General features: G+C 41.1%; 3 protein-coding genes across 3 annotated transcripts; all 3 read left to right on the top strand.

Moving 5' to 3' along the window:
* Positions 1 to 23: 23 nt before the first annotated feature.
* tktb (transketolase b) lies at positions 24 to 8,382 on the top strand. The gene is made up of 14 exons (XM_020616387.1): positions 24 to 297; positions 2,859 to 2,976; positions 3,100 to 3,213; positions 3,321 to 3,418; positions 4,188 to 4,379; positions 4,645 to 4,772; positions 4,862 to 5,058; positions 5,287 to 5,451; positions 5,862 to 6,018; positions 6,578 to 6,708; positions 6,807 to 6,890; positions 7,008 to 7,104; positions 7,196 to 7,315; positions 7,600 to 8,382. The coding sequence occupies exons 1-14, from the start codon at positions 191 to 193 to the stop codon at positions 7,770 to 7,772; spliced, it is 1,881 nt and encodes a 626-aa protein (XP_020472043.1). The 5' UTR covers positions 24 to 190; the 3' UTR covers positions 7,773 to 8,382.
* A 1,742-nt stretch (positions 8,383 to 10,124) lies between these two features.
* On the top strand, positions 10,125 to 11,271 carry LOC109968662 (mitotic apparatus protein p62-like). Its single transcript, XM_020615092.1, has 3 exons — positions 10,125 to 10,594; positions 10,737 to 10,891; positions 11,032 to 11,271. Exons 1-3 carry the CDS (start codon positions 10,405 to 10,407, stop codon positions 11,269 to 11,271), a joined length of 585 nt encoding a protein of 194 aa, XP_020470748.1. The 5' UTR covers positions 10,125 to 10,404.
* Positions 11,272 to 11,488: 217 nt separating this feature from the next.
* Positions 11,489 to 19,460, top strand: LOC109971432 (extracellular matrix protein 2). Its single transcript, XM_020619680.1, has 7 exons — positions 11,489 to 11,717; positions 12,149 to 12,264; positions 13,886 to 14,018; positions 14,093 to 14,250; positions 14,445 to 14,584; positions 18,617 to 18,943; positions 19,231 to 19,460. The coding sequence occupies exons 1-7, from the start codon at positions 11,663 to 11,665 to the stop codon at positions 19,415 to 19,417; spliced, it is 1,116 nt and encodes a 371-aa protein (XP_020475336.1). The 5' UTR covers positions 11,489 to 11,662; the 3' UTR covers positions 19,418 to 19,460.
* Positions 19,461 to 21,022: the final 1,562 nt, after the last annotated feature.

Here is a 21,022-nt window from a genome sequence, read left to right as displayed (position 1 = left end):
AGACATCATAAATCCCCCCTCCTCTCCCTAATTCCTCCTCCTCCTCGGTCGTTCGTGTCCTTGTAGGCTTGCACCCGACCAACTAGCATCGGCCTGGCAAAGCTCTGAACCTGAAAGCGGGAAGCGTCTGTGACTGAAATAGCATAATTAACTTCTCAGCGGGCACAACTCGAGAAATATTTTAGAAACCATGACGAGCTACCACAAACCTGATGAAAAAACTCTGCAGGGGCTGAAAGATATAGCTAACAAGCTTAGGATTAACTCCATCAAGGCTACATGCGCCTCTAAGTCTGGGTAAGTTATTTAAAGGTGGTCGTGTTAGCTGAAGTTGTTAACAATCACAAGGCTCCATACGCAGACATGTGTTGTCTTGTAAAGTTATCGTAGGTTAACGCACGCTTCACCTGTGTGGCCTGGCTGCACAGGTTACGCACGCTTCACCTGTGCGGCCTGGCTGCACGTGCTGCTGATTATCTTCACGCGGTGGAAAGCGTGGCATCAGTGGACAAATAGCAAGTCATTATGCTCTTTTTCATGAAGGCTTTTAAATTACTTTGAGTTAATTAGCAGTTACAATCTAGGCTAATGCTAGCATAGACAAACAGTTTGTGTTTTTTTGAAAAGGTTCTAAAAAGTGAAAGCTAATGATGGTGTCAATAACTGAGAATGTCACGTTGTAGTCGGAGGAATCAAGCAGCGAATTTATGCTTTCTAATAACTGATATAGCTAGTAGTACAGTCATTTGATACAAGTTATTAGCACCGAGGTGCTTTCAGTAGCTAACAAGAAGTCACGTGATCATGCAAGTAGATCTCGTAAATTATACGCCCGGTTGTAACTGCGCCAGCCGGAAGACGTCTTCAAAATTTCAGGCTTTTTTTTTTCTGTTTGATGCCCTGGGTTGTTTCAGGTGTTGCCCCATACATGGCTAGTCATAAGGGAATTTTTGGTATGTCATCTTGAAAGCCGCATTCCCAGAAATGTTGTTGCAACAATGACTGCTTCCCCCTCACTATAGGAAATGTACCTGGGGTGAAGCTGGAATAACGTTAGTTTCTGTGGCTTCCTTTTTGACAGGGGCTTGGCTTCATCACTTCTGCAGTCTTCATTGCTCCATGCTTCATTGCTAGAGATGGCTTTGACTGCCCTCATTTATTTTGTCAAGATTGCTTTGAGTCTTTATTACTCTACACATCACAAACAAACCATTTTGCCTTTTCAAATTAGAAAAAAAATGCCTGTAATTGAAATACTGGGGTTCAGATGCTTCTCCTTTGACACTATTTAGCTGGCAGTTGCATGTGCTGACAAATTAAGTTTGAGTCAAGCAGGCAGATTTGCACTAAAATATTTTCATGATATTTAGCTTGTCACAGAAAACAAACTGGTCATGTAACATTTTTGGTTTCGTTTTGCATCTTTTTTTTTTTTTTTCCCTAGACTGAGAATCTGAACCAGAATACTATGAAGGACATGCAGTTAAGGATGACAACCCAAGTTAACCTGTGTGTTGTAACAGTCAATCAACATGTCCACATGGTTATGAATATATTGTTCATTTTGTCCTCCAAGAAATCTGGTATTGTATAACTTTGTCTTAGGATAACTGCATCAATATAAAGTCTGGACCTGTTCTTGTCACACAACTGACTGTCTGGACTTCTACACATTTTGATGGGATGGTCTCTAACAGAGGATGCCTTTGAGTTTTAACATCCCACACTCGGCACATTGTTCCTCATTGTGACTCAAATGCTGCTTTTGTTATGGCTTTTATTTCTCTACAGGTTGTCTGTCAACAAAGGACAAGGGGTAAATGGAGCACCGGGGTTGTGGTCTTAAAATTTAACAGCCACCATGATACATGTTTGAATAAGCAGATTCCAGTGGTGGAATAAGTACTCAGATCTTTTTCTTAAGTAAAAGTAGCAATACCATAGTGTACAAATACTGTTAACACACTGAAGGCAGGAACTTTAAGTCCTAAAGTATTATGGCATCAAAGCAAAATACTAAAAGTGCTCTGTATGCAAAATGGCTCATTTCCCATTCCTGTATATCGTATTATTGTATTGATGCATTATTGTGTACATAACATTTAAGGTTGCTGCTGGTAAATGGGGAGCTAGTTTTAACTAGCTTATATGCATTTAATCTGAGTCACTGCTGGCTAGCTTGAGTTTTCAACCACAGATCAGTGATGTTTTATTATACTCTTGTGTATAAAATTTGGTTCTGAAATGATAACTAGTAATTGAAGTTAAAATAAATGTAGTGGAGTAAAAAGTACCATTTGCTTCTAAAATGTAGTTCAAACTATGAAGTAGCAGAAATTAAAATGAGTAAGAATACCTCATTGTCATTGAGTAGATTTACTGAAGTACTGTGCTTGGTTTCCACCACTGGTGAGTTTCCTGCATGGTTGAAATAATACTGCTTGTACCTTAACCCAGATAGGGAAGCTGAGATGCTGTTGGGTAATGTGGATATGTTTCAATACTTGGACCACTGTGCAGCAACTAACAGTTTCACAAATTCTTATGTAGTTTGTTTGGAGTGTGGCAACTTAACCAAGGTGTGAATTGTGGTATAAATATCAATCTACTCACATAAGTGGCAATCCTAAAAGGAGGGTCTCTTCTAATGCAGTAGTGTTTTGAAGTTTATCAGACTGTGCTGCTTTACTGGAATGACTGACAGGTGTTCAGAAGTGTCCTATTGTCAGACTTAAGTACCCAGCTCGAGCAAAAGCGTTTGGAATGATGAAGCGCATGTATGTGCATGGAGTGGATTTGAGTTTTATTTAATTTTTTTTACCTTGATGGCATTTTTACTGGCTGTCCTTTGTCTTCAGGCACCCCACATCATGCTGCAGTGCGGCAGAGGTCATGTCTGTGCTCTTCTTCCACACAATGCGCTATAAAGCAGATGATCCTCGCAACCAGTGCAATGATCGCTTTGTACTATCCAAGGTGAGCGTACTTTTTTTTTTTTTTTTTTTGGTGTGTGTGTGAGTTTGGTATTCTTAATTTGATCAGTGCCCTTGACATTTGGCAAGACTGCAGTGTCTTAAAGTTTCCTCTCCCTCATCTCAGGGTCATGCTGCACCTATCCTGTATGCTGTCTGGGCAGAGGCAGGTTTTGTGAAGGAATCTGATCTGGTCAACCTACGCAAGATTGACAGTGACCTGGAGGGGCACCCCACACCAGTAAGTGAAGAATCCTGAACATTTTGTAGTTTCATCTTTCCTTTGAGAACTTAAATATATAAGCCCATCACTCTGTCTTGTATAACTTAACCTCTTCTATTCACCAGAAACTGGATTTTGTTGATATGGCAACAGGATCTCTGGGACAGGGTCTTGGGGCAGCCTGTGGGATGGCCTACACCGGCAAACATTTTGACAAATCCAGGTTAGTATGTAACAAAACCTACAGTAAGTGTATTCAAGAAGACAGGCTTGCTCTTGAATTGTGCAACTTGGGACTCCTAAAGTCTCACAGTAGTTTCAGCTGAAGATTAGAATGTGTTTGATTGCTGTGAGAAGGAATCTCTTGGTCAGTGTTGACAGGATAAACCGTTGGAGCAGACGATCTTTCAATATCGATACGGGCATGGGCGGTTGAAATAATGTGAACCTATCCTGTTGAGTGGCCCGTTTCTGTGGAGGTGAAATGTCATACTGTGTTGACTGAGTGTTGTTTAAACTAGAGTGTAATGCCCTAACATGGTGAAATGGTTTCTAATGCACCCTAATCTGCTAGCCAGATAAATCTGTAGTTGAAACTGTCAAATCACTCCCTGGCAGGAGCATGCACCAGTGCCAAAAGGTATCCGTCACGCAACAGTTGTATTCCAATGCCAGAAATATTAGACTGACAGTCTAGGGTAGTTGCTCCTATCCATTGCCAACAGGAATTGTACCTTTTTGGATTTATACCTGTCGAGCCTCACATCATTTATCCATAAAATGAATAAATGATGTGAGGAATCATCATTTATCCATAAAATGGACAAATGATGGATTTTGTAATTCAGAGGTTTGTTCCACAGTATAGGTGGAGATGTCTGGATTTTGGGAGGCATCCAGATGCATTTTTTTTTTTTGTGGCTAAATTAGCATAAATGAAAATTGTTGCTGGTTGTTTGGAGAACACTAATATTAGCCTTTGTACAATGTAGTTACCGTGTGTACTGCCTGCTTGGTGATGGAGAGTGTTCAGAGGGCTCTGTGTGGGAGGCCATGGCCTTTGCCTCCTACTACAAGCTGGACAACCTGGTGGCTATTCTAGATGTCAATCGGCTTGGTCAGAGTGAGCCTGCGCCCCTGCAGCACGACATGGAGACCTACCGCAAACGCTGTGAAGCTTTCGGGTCAGTACTAACTCGTGCTTCCTTTCATCGAATTTATGGTAATGTCTGTAAATGCACTGTCAAATGTAAACCTGATTCATTTGTTTAGTTTAATTGGGACCTTGGTATACACAATTTCAGAAGCTGTTGGTATACGTTTAATCTGCATTACTGTGTAACTTCCTTGTCTTGGGTTGAAATTGTCTTGAACATGACTAGTTGATGCATTGTTTTGGGTTAATATTGTATGGTGTGCTCTTAAATTCAAGCCATGGTTTTTGTGTAGGTGGAACACATATGTTGTGGATGGACATGATGTGGAAGAGCTGTGCAAAGCTTTCTGGCAGGCTCAGCAGTTCAAGGGCAAACCGACTTGCATTGTCGCCAAGACATTCAAGGGCAAAGGACTCAAAAGTGAGGCTTTCACATAATGAATACTACTTGCGCTTTTTTCTTTTTTGTGTTGTCCAAATTTGTTTGACCGTGTCAACTTTTGGCCATAGATATTGAGGATCTTGAAAACTGGCATGGCAAGCCCATCCCTCAGGACCTAGTGGATGACCTCCTGAAGGATCTTCAGTCTCAGATCCAGGTCCCCAACAAGGTTCTGTGCCCTCAACTGCCCAGTGATGACACGGCACCTGCAGACCTTAGCACCATCTCCCTGCCTTCACCCCCAGCATACAAGAAGGGAGAAAAGGTATGTTGTCACTTGTTATGAATACAGATTCAGGAACAGCTGAAACATTTTATAGTAATGGTACATTACTATAAGCCCTTTATTGGTGGGTTAAGGTTCACTAATGCTAGTGGGTGGAGGCCTTACCTAATACTAATAACAGCACCTGAGATAACCCACATGTTGAGTATTGTATTGATTACCTTGTTAATCTGTCTGCTTACACCTATATCCTTTCTGCCCTGTCAGATTGCAACAAGGCGAGCATACGGTGTGGCTGTGACCAAACTAGGCCAGGCAAGCCAGAGAGTGGTGACCCTTGATGGAGACACCAAAAACTCCACCTTCTCAGAGACCTTCAAGAAGGCCTTCCCTGATCGCTACATTGAGTGTTTCATTGCTGAGCAGAATATGGTATGTAACATCTCACTCCTCAGGGGTGTTCTCTATACTCATGATGCTGTTGCTGCACCTTGCGGTGACTGACCGTTTTGTTTTTGGTGGTGGTTTTTTTTTTTTTTTTTTTTCCATTAAACCTCTTTATTTTTTGAAAACCTGTTTGTTGGTAATGGTTCTTGCAAATCTGCATGATTTTCAGCAACAGCTGGTTCAAGTTGACTGAGCAACTGATTTGTCGAGCCTCATGACAGAAAACACAGACTTGGCTCACTCTGCTCTGAATTGGAGTAGCCGTTGGTTCACTCTCTAGCCTGATGATCCCAGTCTGTCACTTGTGACCAGTTTACATGAGCCTCCATATTTTGCATAATCACAGCCACTGTCATTCAGACTAACCTGTATTACTGATGTCTTTGCTGCTGTAGGTAGGAGTGGCCATGGGCTGTGCCACCCGTGACCGCACAGTTGCATTTGCCAGCACATTTGCAGCCTTCTTTTCTAGAGCCTATGATCAGATCCGTATGGGAGCTATCTCTCAGTCAAATGTCAACCTGGTGGGGTCCCACTGCGGCGTCTCAATTGGTAAGCTGTACACTGTATTGTCGCTAGCACATGAAAAAGCTCAACTGCCAAACTGAAGCAACAGCAAATTGCGGCACATCAATAAAACGATGCATGGAGTCTGATAGAATGGTGAACAGCAACCTGTTGTCAGAAAATGTGGGTACCATATATTCCCAGTAGCCTGCAGCTCCTGATCATGAATCAAAAACTCTGCAGATTGGACATATGTATCATGCTGAGCTTGAATTAATTCCTTGATCTGGCCTGTGTAAAATCATGACTGAATAAAATCTAGACTTGTAAAATTACACTTTATATTAAGATGGTGGCCTGGGCTCTTTGGAGCAGTAATCAGTGTTGTTCACTTTGTGCTCAAAAGCAGAAATATCGTATTGCTCAATATGAAAGTATTTTCTGAGATTACCATTATTGGCCAATTGAAGATTGGCATCGTATCACTGTCGTGTGCTGCCTGCACTCATTTAAACAAGTTTTCTTGACCCTACTTTGCAAGCCAGCATGGCAAATGGAACATACCCAGTGTATACCTTGCTGACAAATCTTACTCTGCCTTCAGGTGAGGATGGTCCCTCCCAGATGGCCCTTGAAGATTTGGCCATGTTCCGTGCAATCCCAACGTGTACTGTGTTCTACCCTAGTGATGGTGTGTCAACAGAAAGGGCTGTTGAGATGGCAGCCAACACAAAGGTTGGTAGGCCACCTTGTGGTACAACTTGCCCAGCAAGTTCTTCATTACGACATGGGAGTAATAATGTTCATGTTCTAACACGCCACTCTATTCTCAGGGTATTTGTTTCATCCGTACCAGTCGACCAGACACTGCAGTCATCTACTCGCCAGATGAGAAATTTGAAGTGGGCATAGCCAAAGTAATGATCCTTTTTTTTTTTTTTACACACTACTCCTTGTGAGACAACTTGTATATTGGCAGCAGAAAGGGAATGGATGCCACAAAAACTGACATGGAAATGTTCTTGTGTGATTAGGTGGTGCGCCAGTCTGACAGTGATAAGGTGACTGTGATTGGAGCTGGTATTACTCTGCATGAGGCCCTTGCTGCTGCCGATATGTTGGCCAGTGAAGGTAAACCAATGCAGCCTCCTAGTGGATGTATGTAGGAATTGATCTGATTTCAAAAATGGTCCATTAAAGGTTTCATAATGTATTTCAATAGGGATACACATCCGTGTGATTGACCCGTTCACCATCAAGCCCCTGGATGCCACTACCATTCTGGCCAGTGCCAAAGCCACAGGAGGACAAATCATCACTGTAGAGGACCACTATAAGGAGGGTGGGTAGTTGCTGTGTTTTTGTGCTTGAATACCTTACTGCAGCTTTCTGTCATGTGCCTTTTGAGGTGTCTGTTCTTAAAGAATACATCAGGGGCCATGATCAGTTAATGGTTACTAGATGGAGATTTTACCTGGTGTCTTGTGCTGATATCTTTCACGGTCTGCTGGGGTGCAACTAGACAGCATGTCATCTGGATTGGTTTTGCTTTGTGAATGTGCCAATTTAAAAATCACCAGCATTATGTACTGATGTAGTTTTGGTTTATCTGTCTCCCCTGTTCAGGTGGTCTTGGTGAAGCAGTGCTATCAGCAGTGGGCAGTGAGCCTGGTATTGTTGTGACCCGGCTAGCAGTATCTGGTGTTCCCCGCAGCGGAAAGCCCCAAGAGTTGCTTGACCGCTTTGGCATCAGCGCCAAGCACATCGCCAAAGCTGTCCGTCAGACCTTTGCAAACTAAGAACTGCATCTGATCTTACTCTTGTTGCTCTGTTCAGTCACAACCAGCTTCTTGCCCAACTTGCATCTACCTGGCATGAATTGCTATTAACTTCTGTGCTCAAGGGCCACCTGTGGCTTTGACTTCAGTGCAGCATGCTGACCCTACTAATCAGAGTAAAGTCGGGAGGGTAGTGCACTGTTGTCCAGGCTTTTTGTGTTTATGGCTTTGAGTAACTTCTTCCCAGATGGGTTTTGTTATTATTGGGATGACATTCCTTGTATGCCATTTTCAGATGGTGTCTTGCAAGTTGCTCAGATCAGCCCATACTATAAATGTAGTGCTAGTCACGTAAAACAGCCTGTACATGTTGTTATCCACTGACTTCTGTTGCCTTCCAGCCCTCATTGTCACATTCCTGACAACCATGTCTCCTCTTTGGCTGGCATTCATGTCTTTCCTATGAAGCACAGTTTGCTAGTTTCAGTTGGTCTTTAACGCTTAATCTGTAGCCGAGTGTGAAATGTTTAGCCAGTTATGAACTGTTTGAGCACTTCTCTCAACTCCTGACAAAGTATCTTGTACTTTCATTGCTGTAATATGCTAAATTAAAAATAATTGCGTGAATGTCTGGGGTGGTTTCTTTTATATGTAATCATGCTAGCTCTAGCTTTATGGATGGCAGTGTCAGTTCCACCACTCATGTCCACATCTGAAATATTTCAAGCATTCAGTGAAATGCAATGGTAAGCTGAGGATGACTGTATGCTGACACAATTCCTTGACTTTCATGGTCACCCTAGAAAGAATGTCACTATTGTACAGATTTCTACATAATTTTCCTGACTTGTATCTCCATAATGAATGCAATTGCTTTGTTTCCTCTAATGTAACATTTAACTTGGTCCCATTTTTGTTTATGAAATTCAAATAACTGTCAGGATGCTTCCGTCCTTGGCTGTACTTAATGGGTTAGTGCTAATTACTAAATGGGCTTAGTCGGTCACGATCCATTTTGCATCAGTGTGTTGGCAGCCAGATGTTTTAAAGCCAAAGCCCCATTACCAAGTACAGCTTGAGAGAGAGTGTGGCTGTAGATGTTTAGTCTGGGTTACTTTTCACTGAAAGTTGGCCACATGTGTCTCTTACTGTTTAAAGTTGGCAGTGATCAGATTGTCTAAGTCATATTTATTCTTGGTGAGATTACAATGTATTTCTATACTTGGGTTGTAGAGAGAATGGTTCGCAGTAGTGATGGTAAAAAGTGCATTGTGGTTTAATCCACTGAATGTACCCAGAGAAGCAGGTTAAGTATAGGTTGTAGAGAAAATGGTTCGCTGTAGTGATGGTAAAAAGTGCATTGTGTTTTAATCCACCAAATGTACCCAGAGAAGCAGGTTAAGTATTTATGTTGAATACCCTAGACATCAGAGCTGTTCTCCACAGTTGAAATTAGCCCAGGGTGTTGTCAGACTGAGGTTAAGAGGTTGAACGTGGTAAGTAGGCTGCTGTATGTTCCTGTCAAGAATTTAATGAATATGCTTTGGACCCATCACTGTTTACCTTGGAGGAGCACACCTGAACCTGAGTTTTTCAGTGTTGAGTGTTAACTTGTCCAGTGTGCTGTTTGGAATATGTCTGTCTTCTGCTGTTTGCTCCATCTCAACTGAGCTACAGAAACACTGAACCCTATTATGGCCAAGAATTGATGCATCATTTTGCCATCCTTTTCAAATGGTTATTACTGAAACTGGAAAAATGAACTCTTCTTTCATAGAAGCAGTTTACTGTGGCTCAACATCATCCACACACATTCTGACACATTTTGTGTGTGTGGTTACTGAGCAAATAGAGGCTGGCAGCAGGTTTCAACCCACAGTGAAAATCCCAATTCAGCGCTCTGCCAGCGGAATCTGCCAGGCTTGGTGTTGTGTGAGGATACGTGTGTTCCAGAGTACATGATAGTTTGTATGTACAGAATGTAAAAACAGATCATTGTTCATTTCTCAGAGGTCATGTTTGTTTTCACACACAGATGCTAGTAGAGCTTTGCCAAACAAGGCTGACTCTGACCTCAACTGTCTACCAACCCAGTATCGTGTTGGAAATGTCCAAGACTGTGAGACTACCTAGTGAAAAGCAAAACTAACAGGCAATCAAAAATTGGTGTATCAAATCACATGATAAACTAGAATCTGTCATTGTGTTCAGTTACAATCTGTTGCTCCCTGCCTACTTATTTCCACAAATTTGTCTGTCCACCTAGTGTTAGCAGGCAGTTGTGAAAGAGAGCGGAGACAAGGAGGGGCAGGGTGAGTCTGTGGATTTCATGGTACGATGAACAAGAGCCTTCATTAACAGTGAGAGTTTATTTTCTTGATGTCTCCACCTCCTAGGGATTCCTTTCTGTCCTCTAACTCTTTTTTCATTTGACCATTCACTCTGGGTTTTGGGCATGTGCAAGACATCTTAGTAATGCTTTAGGCTGAATCGCTGTCTTTCTGACAAAGGTTTTTCCCTTTTGCATGACTGTCTACACTTAAGGATTTGCTTCAGCCTCCAATCATCCCTGAAGATCTGTAGTAAAAGCTTTGGACCTCCCTTTCTGAAATAGTTTGAATTGAGTAAACTTCCAACACTGCAGGCACCAAGGATGTGGAGCATTATCATTTGTCTGAGTGCCACAGCTTTATTAGGACAAACCCTAAGTTCTTGGCATGACATGGATGCACACTCTGAAGCTCCTTCTGAGACACCTGAATTGCAAACAGCAACCATTCAGCCACCAGGAAATGAAATGACCTTACAGGATACACACATTTCAAGTGCAGCCTTCCCTGCTGGTAAGCTTTGTTCTTTTTTGTCTGCACCCTCTCGACCAGTAAATGTTTTAATAACTGAATTAGTTTTTTTTTTTACTTGTACATCAGAGTTTTAAAGACATTGTTTTGTTGATTTATGTTTGTTTTGCTTGGTGTCATATAGGTGAAAAAGAGAGCGAGGATGAGCGTCTCCAAATAGAGGCAGAGGAGAATCAGCACAGAGTTGATGTCAGAAAGCTGGAGGCTGGTAGAAAAAGGAGAGGAGCCTGGGGGAAAAGGAAACACGCGGCGACAGTGGAGGCCACTGCATATAGAATAGTATGACTCGACACTGAAATCTGCTGAGAAATTAAGAAAGCCATGTTTTTTTTAAATCTTTTCACCTATTTGGTTTAAGATTTTGTGTATTTTTATATATAAAAATTGGTTTATGATGCCAGTCTTGCTGCTTGTTGTAGGCTGGCTTGGGGCGACCACTAATGGGCTGGAGGAAGCGTGGAAAAGGGGAGACCAGCGCTCTCATGACTGTCCTCAAGGAACTTCATGCTGAAAAGAGGAGGCTGATGGATCAAGTTAAAGCGCAGGAGGAGGAAGAAGAAGAAGAGGATGATGATGATGATGATGACGACGATGACGACGATGACGATGAAGAGGAGGAGGTTAGGCTTTTGTGCAAATTAAGCCATAGTTCTGATTGAATTCTTAGCACCACACAGTTGATGAAGTAATTTCCTTTCCAATTTTTTTTTATTTCTGCATCAGGAAGAAGAAGAAGAAGAAGAGGAGGAGGAGGAAGAAGAAGAACAACAACAAGAGGAGAAAGAAGCAGAAGAAGAGGAGGAAGAACAACAGCAACAAGAAGAGAAAGGAGCAGAAGAAGAGGAGGAGGGGAAAGAACAACAGCAACAAGTGGAAGAAAGACCTGAAGAAGAGGAGGAAGAGGAAGAACAACAACAACAAGAGGAGAAAGAAGAAAAGGAAGAGGCGACTCAGCCTTCCAGCAACCAAACGGAAACAGACAACATTACAGAGGCTCCTCTCAGCGAGTGTCAGACCGTTGGCAGAGAAATCAGCTGCAGGGGCCTTGGCATGACTCACTTGCCAATCATCAACAACCTGGAGGCCACAAAACTGGACATGGCAGGTGTGTGTGTGTGTCTGTGCTGGAGTAGTAGATCTATCATGGAAAATGAACATGCTTGTGTTTAGTGGGATAGCACAGAATAGAAGTGGACTTATTTTTTAAGATTGCCAGTAGCCGTGATTTCCACTTTGATGACACTAACCATATTTTATAGACGTACATTTACATTGATATACAGCGTATCTAGGCCTATTTATAATTAGTTTTATTTAGTGATAGTGAATTAAGTGAAGTGTTGTTTGCTTCCAACAAAGTTCACTGACTGATTATATTATTTACTGTATACGAATGTCAGAACAAAAGTAGCAGTAAAGATATGTCAACATGACATGACCTCCCTTTTGAGTCAAGTGAAGACCCTTATCACACGTCACAAGGTTTTACATTATATACTTTTATATATTATCATACTATGTGATTTACCTTTAAAGAGAATAACATCAGAGCCATGGCTCCACAAGATTTCTCTGGCCTGATGAACCTTGACACACTAGACCTGAGCGACAACAAACTGGACGACGAGTCGTTCAACCAGAACCCTCTGTCTGTGAGTAACACTGCTCTGTGTGCATATTTCAACTTTATCCTGCCACTATCCAAAATGGATGTGTACACTGGCATTGTTAGTTTAGTACACACTGCAAATACATCACAATACAACACATAATTTATGTGTACATTACAGTAAATCGCCTTAAATTTAATTTATGTGTACATTACAGTAAATCGTGCTTGAATGTACAATTATCCACTACATGTAAGTTTAATTTTGGATACATGTTCTTCCTTTAAAACACTGTAGTGTCACAGTCATGTGATACAAATTCAGATGTGGTGTCATGATGTGAAGTGTTACTGATGCAGCGCACCCAAGACCAGTCACATCCAATATCATCTGTCAGCAGTGCCATTAAATTGCTAGCAGTCTCAGACCTGGTGTTCCAGTCCAACCCACTCTACCCCTGCAGGCAATAAGTTTTACTAACTTTTTATTTCTTGTCTGTATGTGTGCATAGGTTTTTTGTTTTCCTTTTTATACTAGTAAAATGCAGTGTTATCTCATGCATTTGTCCTCAGTACTGCAAGAGCTTGCAAAGCCCAAAGGGAAAAAATTGCACTTAAGATTGGCTAAGTTCTGGGTTTTGTTTTTTTTTTTGGTGCAACATAATTGGAAGGAAACTGAAATAAATGATGAATTATTCCACAAACACTTATAGCTAAAAAAAAATGATGTTTCAGACTCTTCAGCTTGTATTTCTATTTTGAGCATTAGTTTGAGGTGTTAAAAAATCCACTATAACATTCAGTAATTATAGCTGTTAAGTGTAAAACCTCAACAAAGATGGTGCAAATGTAAAATTGTAACAGCTCTGGTTTTCTTTGTGACTATAAGGCAACACTGGCATTTCTGCTTCTGCAGGTCTAAACTGCATCTGGTCAGTTGATACTGTCACAAAGTGCTGTCTCTTATGGAGAATATGCAGCCTGCAAAATGTGAATAACTGAGCTTGTGATCTACAAGTCGGTTTTATAAATAACTTTGCATCTAATTACAATAAAAAGTAGACTGGATCCTGTATCATTACAGTAATAAAAGAGCACTGAAAATTGCATTAACTAATCTTTTCTAAGAATAACCTCTGGTCTAACCTCTAAATGACCATGGGCCAAACACAGATCCTGACCACACAGAGGCAGCCTACCACAGTCTGACCAATCATCACACACCACTGTCCACATACTATCACAGTATTGGTTGGGCAAACCTGCTGCAGCCAATGGTGTGGAGAATAAAAGAAAATTATTTTTGGAGGATATTTTTTTCCTTCAGTTTCTGCTCACATCCCAGTAATGACAGAGGAGTGATGGCCAGGCTAGAGGGATACTGCAAAGGATGCATTTCACTGCTTTCACTGGACACACATCAACCACAGCAGCTTTCATTGAAGACCCACAGAAAGTGGCTTTACTAAAAATACAGCATGTGAGACAACATGGAAATGATGCACAGATTAGACATTCTCCCATTTGGTGTATTTCTGTGGATTCTGTGATTGTGTCCTGCTTGGGAAGTCGGGAAAGGAAATTATGGATTTTGAGACAAGTATCCATTCTTTCTGTTTGATCATTCTGGCCTTGTTGCCCTCTTCTGGCTGCGTGTCATATAGAACTTGACCTTTCTGAAGAAGCTGAACCTAGATGGCAACCAGCTAACCAGGATCCCTATGCTGCCACCATCTCTGGAGGAGCTCAAGATTAACAGGAACAAACTTAGTACAATCAGCCCTCACAGTTTTAAAGGTAGGTGCCCTGTCTGTGTACATTAAAGAGAAACATACATGAGAGTTATGATAATATTTATTCTTCTGTTCTAGGTCTGAGCAACCTGTTGAATCTGGAGCTGGAGGAGAATACTCTTCATGAGGGCAGTGTGTCACCACTGGCTTTCAGACCTCTACAGAAACTTACAGGTCTCCAGCTGGACAAGAATCACTTCCGTTCCCTCCCTCTGGGCCTCCCTCCCTCCCTACAGGTGCACTGATATCGATCACTGAATCTTGTCAGAAAAATTCTCCTTTAAGTGTTAGGAGCCTGCTGGGATTCAGAACTGTACTCAGGGTCACTTTAGCAAGCCAGACATTTACATGAAAAGAACAGGAAAATAACTACTCTACCTTGATGCCCCAAATCAGAAATCCCTGTCTATCTGTGTCTTTTTTCATATAGAAGCTAGAAATGAATGAAAATCTGGTTGGGGAGGTGCACGAAGAGACACTGAGAGGCTGTGTCCATTTGAGAGTTCTGAACCTGAGTCATAATCTGCTGCATGAGCAAGTCATGGCTGGCCACACCTGGACCCCTCTCAAGTATGTCCATCAATCCATCCTGAGCCATTCAGTTTTTAAAAATAATTATCTGCATGTTCCAATAGCAGCCACAGGGGGGCTGACTGGAGTTGTCTGGGAATCTGAAATGCTTATTTTTGTACATTGAAGTAGTTATCAGTATCCATCAACAGATAATAGATAATCTGACAGATCAGATTGCTATTCCTAACACCTGTTTTAATATCTGAAGCTGATGCTAACAATCACACACAAACTTTTACATCACAAACATACACGATCCAGATGAGTAATTTTAGCTCCTTTAGCATGAGTGCCATCACTATGAATATCTTTGGCTGATGTTCTGACTGAGTTCCACAAATGCAGACATTCTTCTTCTCTTTTCTTCTCTATGCTCTCTCTCTCTAGCTTACACACACACACACACACACACACATATGCACAGATGTCCTTATGTACATAAATAAGCAGGTGTGTGAAGAAGAGCTTGAGGGCAATGGTGTGTTTTTGTGTAAGTCTAGATGTTTGTGTATGTGTCTGGGTGTTGTGTGTGTTGTTTAAATATAGTGAATTCCAGATGTTTTTCTTTGCTCTCTGGGATTCTTCTGAACCACAATGGGAGCTATACAGAAGACCGAGGAAAAGAAAAAGTTAGAAGAAAGACTGGAAGGTGCAAGTAGAGAGACTTTGGATTGTACTCTTATGACTGAATGGGTATACAGAAGAGGAAATTGTGCAGAAATATACACTTGAGATGCTTTCAGGAGAAATTTAGCTGTAGAAATTATGAGCTCTTATAATGTCACACAGATGAAAAACACAAAAATTGTTGTGGAAATTAAGTAGAGACACTTCAACCAGTCTGTACTCCAAGGCCTCACTTGACTTCTGACTCAAGTATATCTGAGGCCTAAAACTGGGGAAAGCAGCAATGCTTTCAAATTCAGCATGACCTGAACTCAGCTAATGCAGCAGGAGATGATACCTTAAAGGGCAAAGGTCATTAGTGAATAGTCTATTGATAAAACAAACTGCAGTGCCTCTGTTCCATGTCATGCTGGGCTTTAGGAACTGGATGTGCAAGTGGAAATCTTGGAGATTACAAAGAAATGAGGACTGGAGCTTTGAGAGCAGGCCAATTGTCAGCTTATCACCTCATCATATACCTTGTTAATGCTGGTCAGTGTAAGTGCTGCAACCCAACATGTGGATATTTAGGTTAGTTTTTCCCAGCCTGTAACTCTAACTTATCCCAGATCTGTCTTTAGTTTGTCTTCCTCTGGTTTTATTTACATTTGCTGCCAGTGTGTGGACATATTGCACATGCTTTACATCTGTTGTGGTGAAATGTAACTGAGGATATTTTCTTTAGTACTGTACATACATTTTAGCAGTGGTAGAAAGTAACTAAGTACATCTACTCAAGTACTGTACTTAAGTATGCTACTTCGTATTTTTACTTCACTACATGTTAGAGGCAATTATTTTACTTTTTACTCCACTACATTTATTTTATTGCTTTAGTTACTAGTTATTTTTTAGAGTCAGATTCATAAAACACAGTATAATCATAAGACTTTATTGATCTCTGGTGGAAAATTCATAGGCTACAGTGACGTAACATAACAACCTTTTAAATGTGTTGTCAATTTAAAATACTTCACTGAATCGTACTGGTGGTATTAATTAAGAGCTGTGTATTGTTATTTTGTTTAAGGAAGGATGTTTTTTTTGTTTGTTTGTTTTTGTCCATTTGGTTTTAATTAGTTGTTCAGATTTATTATCTCTGTGAGCTTAGACTGACTCTGTGGAGGTTATGGAGGTGCAGTTTCAGTAATCATCACACCAGACGTGTGTGTTGTGTTATGACATGTCTGAGCCTGGTAGGACTATTAACGAAAACTCTTTTATCATTGGACCGGCACAAATTGGTTTCATAATATGCTTACATAAAAGAGAGACCAAGCATACGTGCACACACCACCAGGCAAAACCACACCAGTTATGTTAAAGCATCACAAAAATGTCATGTGAAAACCATTGACTTTAATTTAAGTGATCTTTGATTCACATTTAAAGGTTACATCACTCACACCACTATATACTCACACTGGATGAACACTATACACTAATTATTGCTGCTACAAATATTTAGTTATGTTTAAATGAATCCAAATGTGCCTCAGTCTGTATTTAACAGATGTGACAAATGGCCTACAGTACTCCCAGATATTGGTCTGTTAATAAATTCAGTGTAAACAGAATGTCATCCAAAATGACATGATACACAGTAGCTGAAGCCATGCTCTGTCATCATCCATCCATCATACTATTTCTTATTCTTATTGCTCTGCCTGGCTGCATTAACTATACTGATTAGACAAACTCCTTTCTGTGCTCATTCCAGGTAGAACCCAACACCCTGAGGATGAGTAGATCATCAGCTTGATTACTCCTATTCTCTTGCTTTGCACACACAGAAAACAGACACATCCATTCACACAGCAACCTTTGGCTTTATTTACTGCATGCCTCTTTATAAAATTAAGTAAATTAATCTTGCAGCAGCATGCTTGTACCCATTTGTTTCAATATATGTATATTAGCATTTTCAAATTCACGTTAGTGTTTGTATGTACGTGTTATTTTCCACATCTCTGTCTGTCAGCATGTTAATTCCTATGTGTACGTGTTAGCGTCGTCACTTCATATTGCCAGTACATGAGTGTATGTATGTGTGTAGGTGTCAGTGAGTAGGAGTACAGAGGGTAGAGGCCTCTGAGAAGAGAAGACTGTGTGTCCCTCTGCTCATTAATACCATGTGGAGCTCTAAGCAGCAGTAGACTTCTGCTGAGCCTTCTGGCAAAGATTTAGCATGAAAATCAGCAACACACAACTGGTCTGAACTGGTACGGAGAAGAACGGATGGAGCAATATGTTTTAGAGTTTAATTCCAAGCAGAATAGTCAAAGCAATCCATAACTGTCACAGTATTTTTAGGTCAAATTAAAAGATTGCTGTGCACTCAGTGAGTGCTGGTTCCTGTGATGAGATAACCTGTCATTAACTTTCATTAAAATATTTATGGCTGCGTTAATGCAATGTTTATTTCACCTCTGTCAAGCAGAAAAGCATGTAACCGACCTTAGTTTTCCCAAAGGGTGCAGTGAACCCTGTTTGACCAAACTGGGGGAGGAAAGCCTATCATTAGCCATGATCTTTCCTGTGATGCTGACAAATGATCCAAATTATCAGAAAGATTTTTGATTGATTCAGAGATTTTAGCTCCTTGTCATTGTCATACATTGTCTATGTCACACCGCTCATACACTACTCGTACATAGGAGAGTTAATGAGGTCTTGCTCTAAGTCACCATTCTAAGTAGCAGAAATGCTGACACAATGAACTTCAGTCAGAAGGATGCCAGTACAGAACCTACCGTTCTTTTTCTTTTAATGGGTTCCATTGTCCTGTTTCCTTTCACTGTGCAGTGGCCGGCCACCTGAGGGTGTTCTGAGCCCATGTCTGTTCAGTGCGGTTTATGAATGGGTTGGTTGGAAGAACAGGAAATGAGGTTCCTCTCTTGCTGTGAGCTGTTCTGTAAACTCACAACAGCTGTGTATGCTCTTCCAAAAAAATACTAAACCCCTACATCATCTCAGACCCCTGAAATCTGGTGCTCCCTCTATGGCTGTTCATTCTCTTTCCTGCAAACTAAACTTTTCATAGCCATATCAGCTACTCTTCCACAAATTGCCCCTTAAACTGCCATTACCCCCCTCCCCCTTGCTCTATGCCCCATTAATGTTCTCTCCTGCTGATCCTCTGGATTCCCCACAGCCTACCCTCCCGCTGTGCACTTCTGACTCCCTGTATGTCAACAGTGCTATGCAGGAGTCCAGTAATTATAAAAGATGAGGTCAGCAGTGAAAAGCCTTGGAATCAAAGTTGCCGGCTTGACTAAAAATATCTAAAAATGGTATATTCAGTTCAAGGTCTTCTTGTAAATACAATATCTGACTGAGATTCATAACTTTTCTCCTCCTCAGGTCCCTGGAAATCTTGGATCTGTCCTACAACCAGTTCACTTCTGTCCCAATGTATCTACCTCGCTCTCTCCGTAACCTGACCCTCCAGCATAATGACATCAGTGACATACCGGCCTTTACGTTCCGTCACTTGCGTCCTGGTCTACAGTCACTCCGACTATCCTACAATGCCTTGAGTAATAAGGGTATAGAAAGAGTCTCTCTTGTTGGAATGTACCGCTCACTGCGGGAGCTCCTATTGGACAACAATCATCTGGGGGAGGTCCCTCACTGTGTTCGACAGTTTAAGAACCTACAGGTGTTGAGACTGGACAACAACCAGATCAGGTAGTATTGCACTTTCCACAATATCAGTCAAAGACCCCATGAACAGTGGTACACTTGCTTTGTCTCATCCCTTTTTGAAAGACAAAAAATCATTTTAAAACTGCTTTTCTTAGCTTTTCAATTACCACAGTAATGTTCAGGTCTCAGCTGATTGAATATGTGGATTTAAAAAAATTGCAGTGTGTAAAATTGTAAATTTTATTTTCTCAAGTACTCCTGGTCCCCACTGAAATGCCAAATTTAATGTGCAGTATGTATATTTAAATGTTTGTATGTTGTGGTTTCAGACTGGTGAGGCAGTGGGCAGTGTGCCACCCACATAACTCTGGCTCCACTTTGGCCTCGGTCCACCTCGAAAATAATCAGCTAGAAATTGAGAAGATTCCCCCAAATGCCTTTTCCTGTGTCACTGATGCCCGGGGACCAGTTCTCTATCCACAACAAGTGAACACTTATGACCAACAGGATGCATAAATATACATGGACAGATACAAAATCAAAATAAACATGTGCAGCTGTCCAGTTCTTTCTGGGGTTTTTCTGTATCCTTCTTTTCCTTTAATGTCTCATTTCATTTGTGTATCATTATAATCATCCTAAAATCAGGCAGGGTCTGCAGCTTTATTGTGGAGTTTGCTTAGTCAAACAGAGCTTTGATTTTAAGAGTGGGGCAGCCCATTATTTGGATTAGCAATAGGGGAGTTGGGGGAAAGGGGTGAGGAACACATTTTGTTAGTGTGCAGCTGAGTGGCAAACAACATGCTGACTTTTAAAGCACAATACAGCAATTGTTCTTTTCTAAACTGGTCAGTGAAAGCTGAGATGAGTGGAAGTTCATGTCTAGTTGAATCTAATAAGATGTGGCTAGAAGACAGAGAGAAACGAAGATTTAAAACAAAGAGAAAACATGAACGGAGGGAGACAGAGCTGGAGTACGTTCAGAGCTTGTTTCCCATTTGGGAACAAAAGCCACTGGAGCGTTGGTGCCCTGCCAACCGAGTAACTCCCCTGATCTCAGTGTTCCATCTGTCTCTTTCTATGCATCTCTTGGCACTACTGAATCTCACTGTCCATCTTTGTCCCCCTCTTCTGGCTTTTCTCTCTCCTTCCTGCACAATAAAGCATAAAGCCAGTGCCCATTTATTCTGTTTTAACATATCTCTGATCTTGGCCCCTTCAGAGATGCATTGGTGTTGGTGTAATGTGAATGAGAGTCTTGCCCATAGTAACTGTGTTAGTTACCCTCATAGTGATGAGGACATAAAGACCAGACTCTGTTATTATTTTATCAAAGGCAGCAACCAGACAAAATTGCTTCCTTTTATTTTGTCATCCTGTATTGTTACCAAAACCTAAACTCAGCAACATGAACAGACAATAGATACTTCACACCAAATCCTGCTACAAAAAAAAACCCCATGTAAATATTTTATGAGAGCTGATGCAAGTGCCAGCAATTTGGCAATTCCCTGCTGGAGCAGTGTCTTTAATTTATGACTCCACCCATGCAAAGACACAACACACATCATTGCAGTATATCACTTAGACTAATGCATATAATTGAAATGATAAAATGTTGAGTCGTGCTCTGTGTGTGAAGATGTAATTTATAGTCTGTGCACTTGCTGTATTGACGAGCTCTCTCCAGCTATATGGTTTCATAGAAAGCAATGTTTCTGCAGCTTGAAATGAAAAACAGAAGGTCCCCTCCAGACGCTAGAGTTATGAACTCACTGAGAACGAGAGAGGGAGGAGGTGGACTGGCAACAGAGGCAGAGAGAGATGCACAGTTAATAAGAGAGAGAGAAAATAACTTGGGTCATTAGGAGACAAGCAGAAGTTAATGGTTTAATAATAGTGCAGTATATGCATGATCTGAATATGTAATATAAACAGATACATGCACATACTGTATGTCTACTTTTCATTCTCTCTCCCTGGGTGTGTAATCGCATGTTAGATTTCTGTTCTCAGTCTTGTGCATGGGGGGCAGACTCTATTCTCTGTAATTGCACAGTAATTTTTCAAATAGCACATTGCTGTCTAAGAAACTACACATTTACATTTATACTCCAGTTT

This window comes from Monopterus albus, unplaced genomic scaffold (genome assembly GCF_001952655.1).
Source record: "Monopterus albus unplaced genomic scaffold, M_albus_1.0 scaffold6.1, whole genome shotgun sequence".
Taxonomy (NCBI): domain Eukaryota; kingdom Metazoa; phylum Chordata; class Actinopteri; order Synbranchiformes; family Synbranchidae; genus Monopterus; species Monopterus albus.
This window is presented reverse-complemented; position numbering and strand designations above follow the sequence as displayed.

What these genes read in the sequence shown, in the direction of transcription:
- LOC109968662 (XM_020615092.1), top strand. Translation starts at nt 10,405, where the DNA reads ATGTGGAGCATTATCATTTGTCTGAGTGCCACAGCTTTATTAGGACAA. An exon ending in AAGTGCAGCCTTCCCTGCTG is followed by an intron (nt 10,595 to 10,736) that starts GTAAGCTTTGTT and finishes GGTGTCATATAG; the next exon opens with GTGAAAAAGAGAGCGAGGAT. An exon ending in AGGCCACTGCATATAGAATA is followed by an intron (nt 10,892 to 11,031) that starts GTATGACTCGAC and finishes TGCTTGTTGTAG; the next exon opens with GCTGGCTTGGGGCGACCACT.
- LOC109971432 (XM_020619680.1), top strand. Translation starts at nt 11,663, where the DNA reads ATGACTCACTTGCCAATCATCAACAACCTGGAGGCCACAAAACTGGAC. An exon ending in CACAAAACTGGACATGGCAG is followed by an intron (nt 11,718 to 12,148) that starts GTGTGTGTGTGT and finishes TTACCTTTAAAG; the next exon opens with AGAATAACATCAGAGCCATG. An exon ending in TCAACCAGAACCCTCTGTCT is followed by an intron (nt 12,265 to 13,885) that starts GTGAGTAACACT and finishes CGTGTCATATAG; the next exon opens with AACTTGACCTTTCTGAAGAA.
- tktb (XM_020616387.1), top strand. Translation starts at nt 191, where the DNA reads ATGACGAGCTACCACAAACCTGATGAAAAAACTCTGCAGGGGCTGAAA. An exon ending in ACATGCGCCTCTAAGTCTGG is followed by an intron (nt 298 to 2,858) that starts GTAAGTTATTTA and finishes CTTTGTCTTCAG; the next exon opens with GCACCCCACATCATGCTGCA. An exon ending in TCATTGCTGAGCAGAATATG is followed by an intron (nt 5,452 to 5,861) that starts GTATGTAACATC and finishes TTGCTGCTGTAG; the next exon opens with GTAGGAGTGGCCATGGGCTG.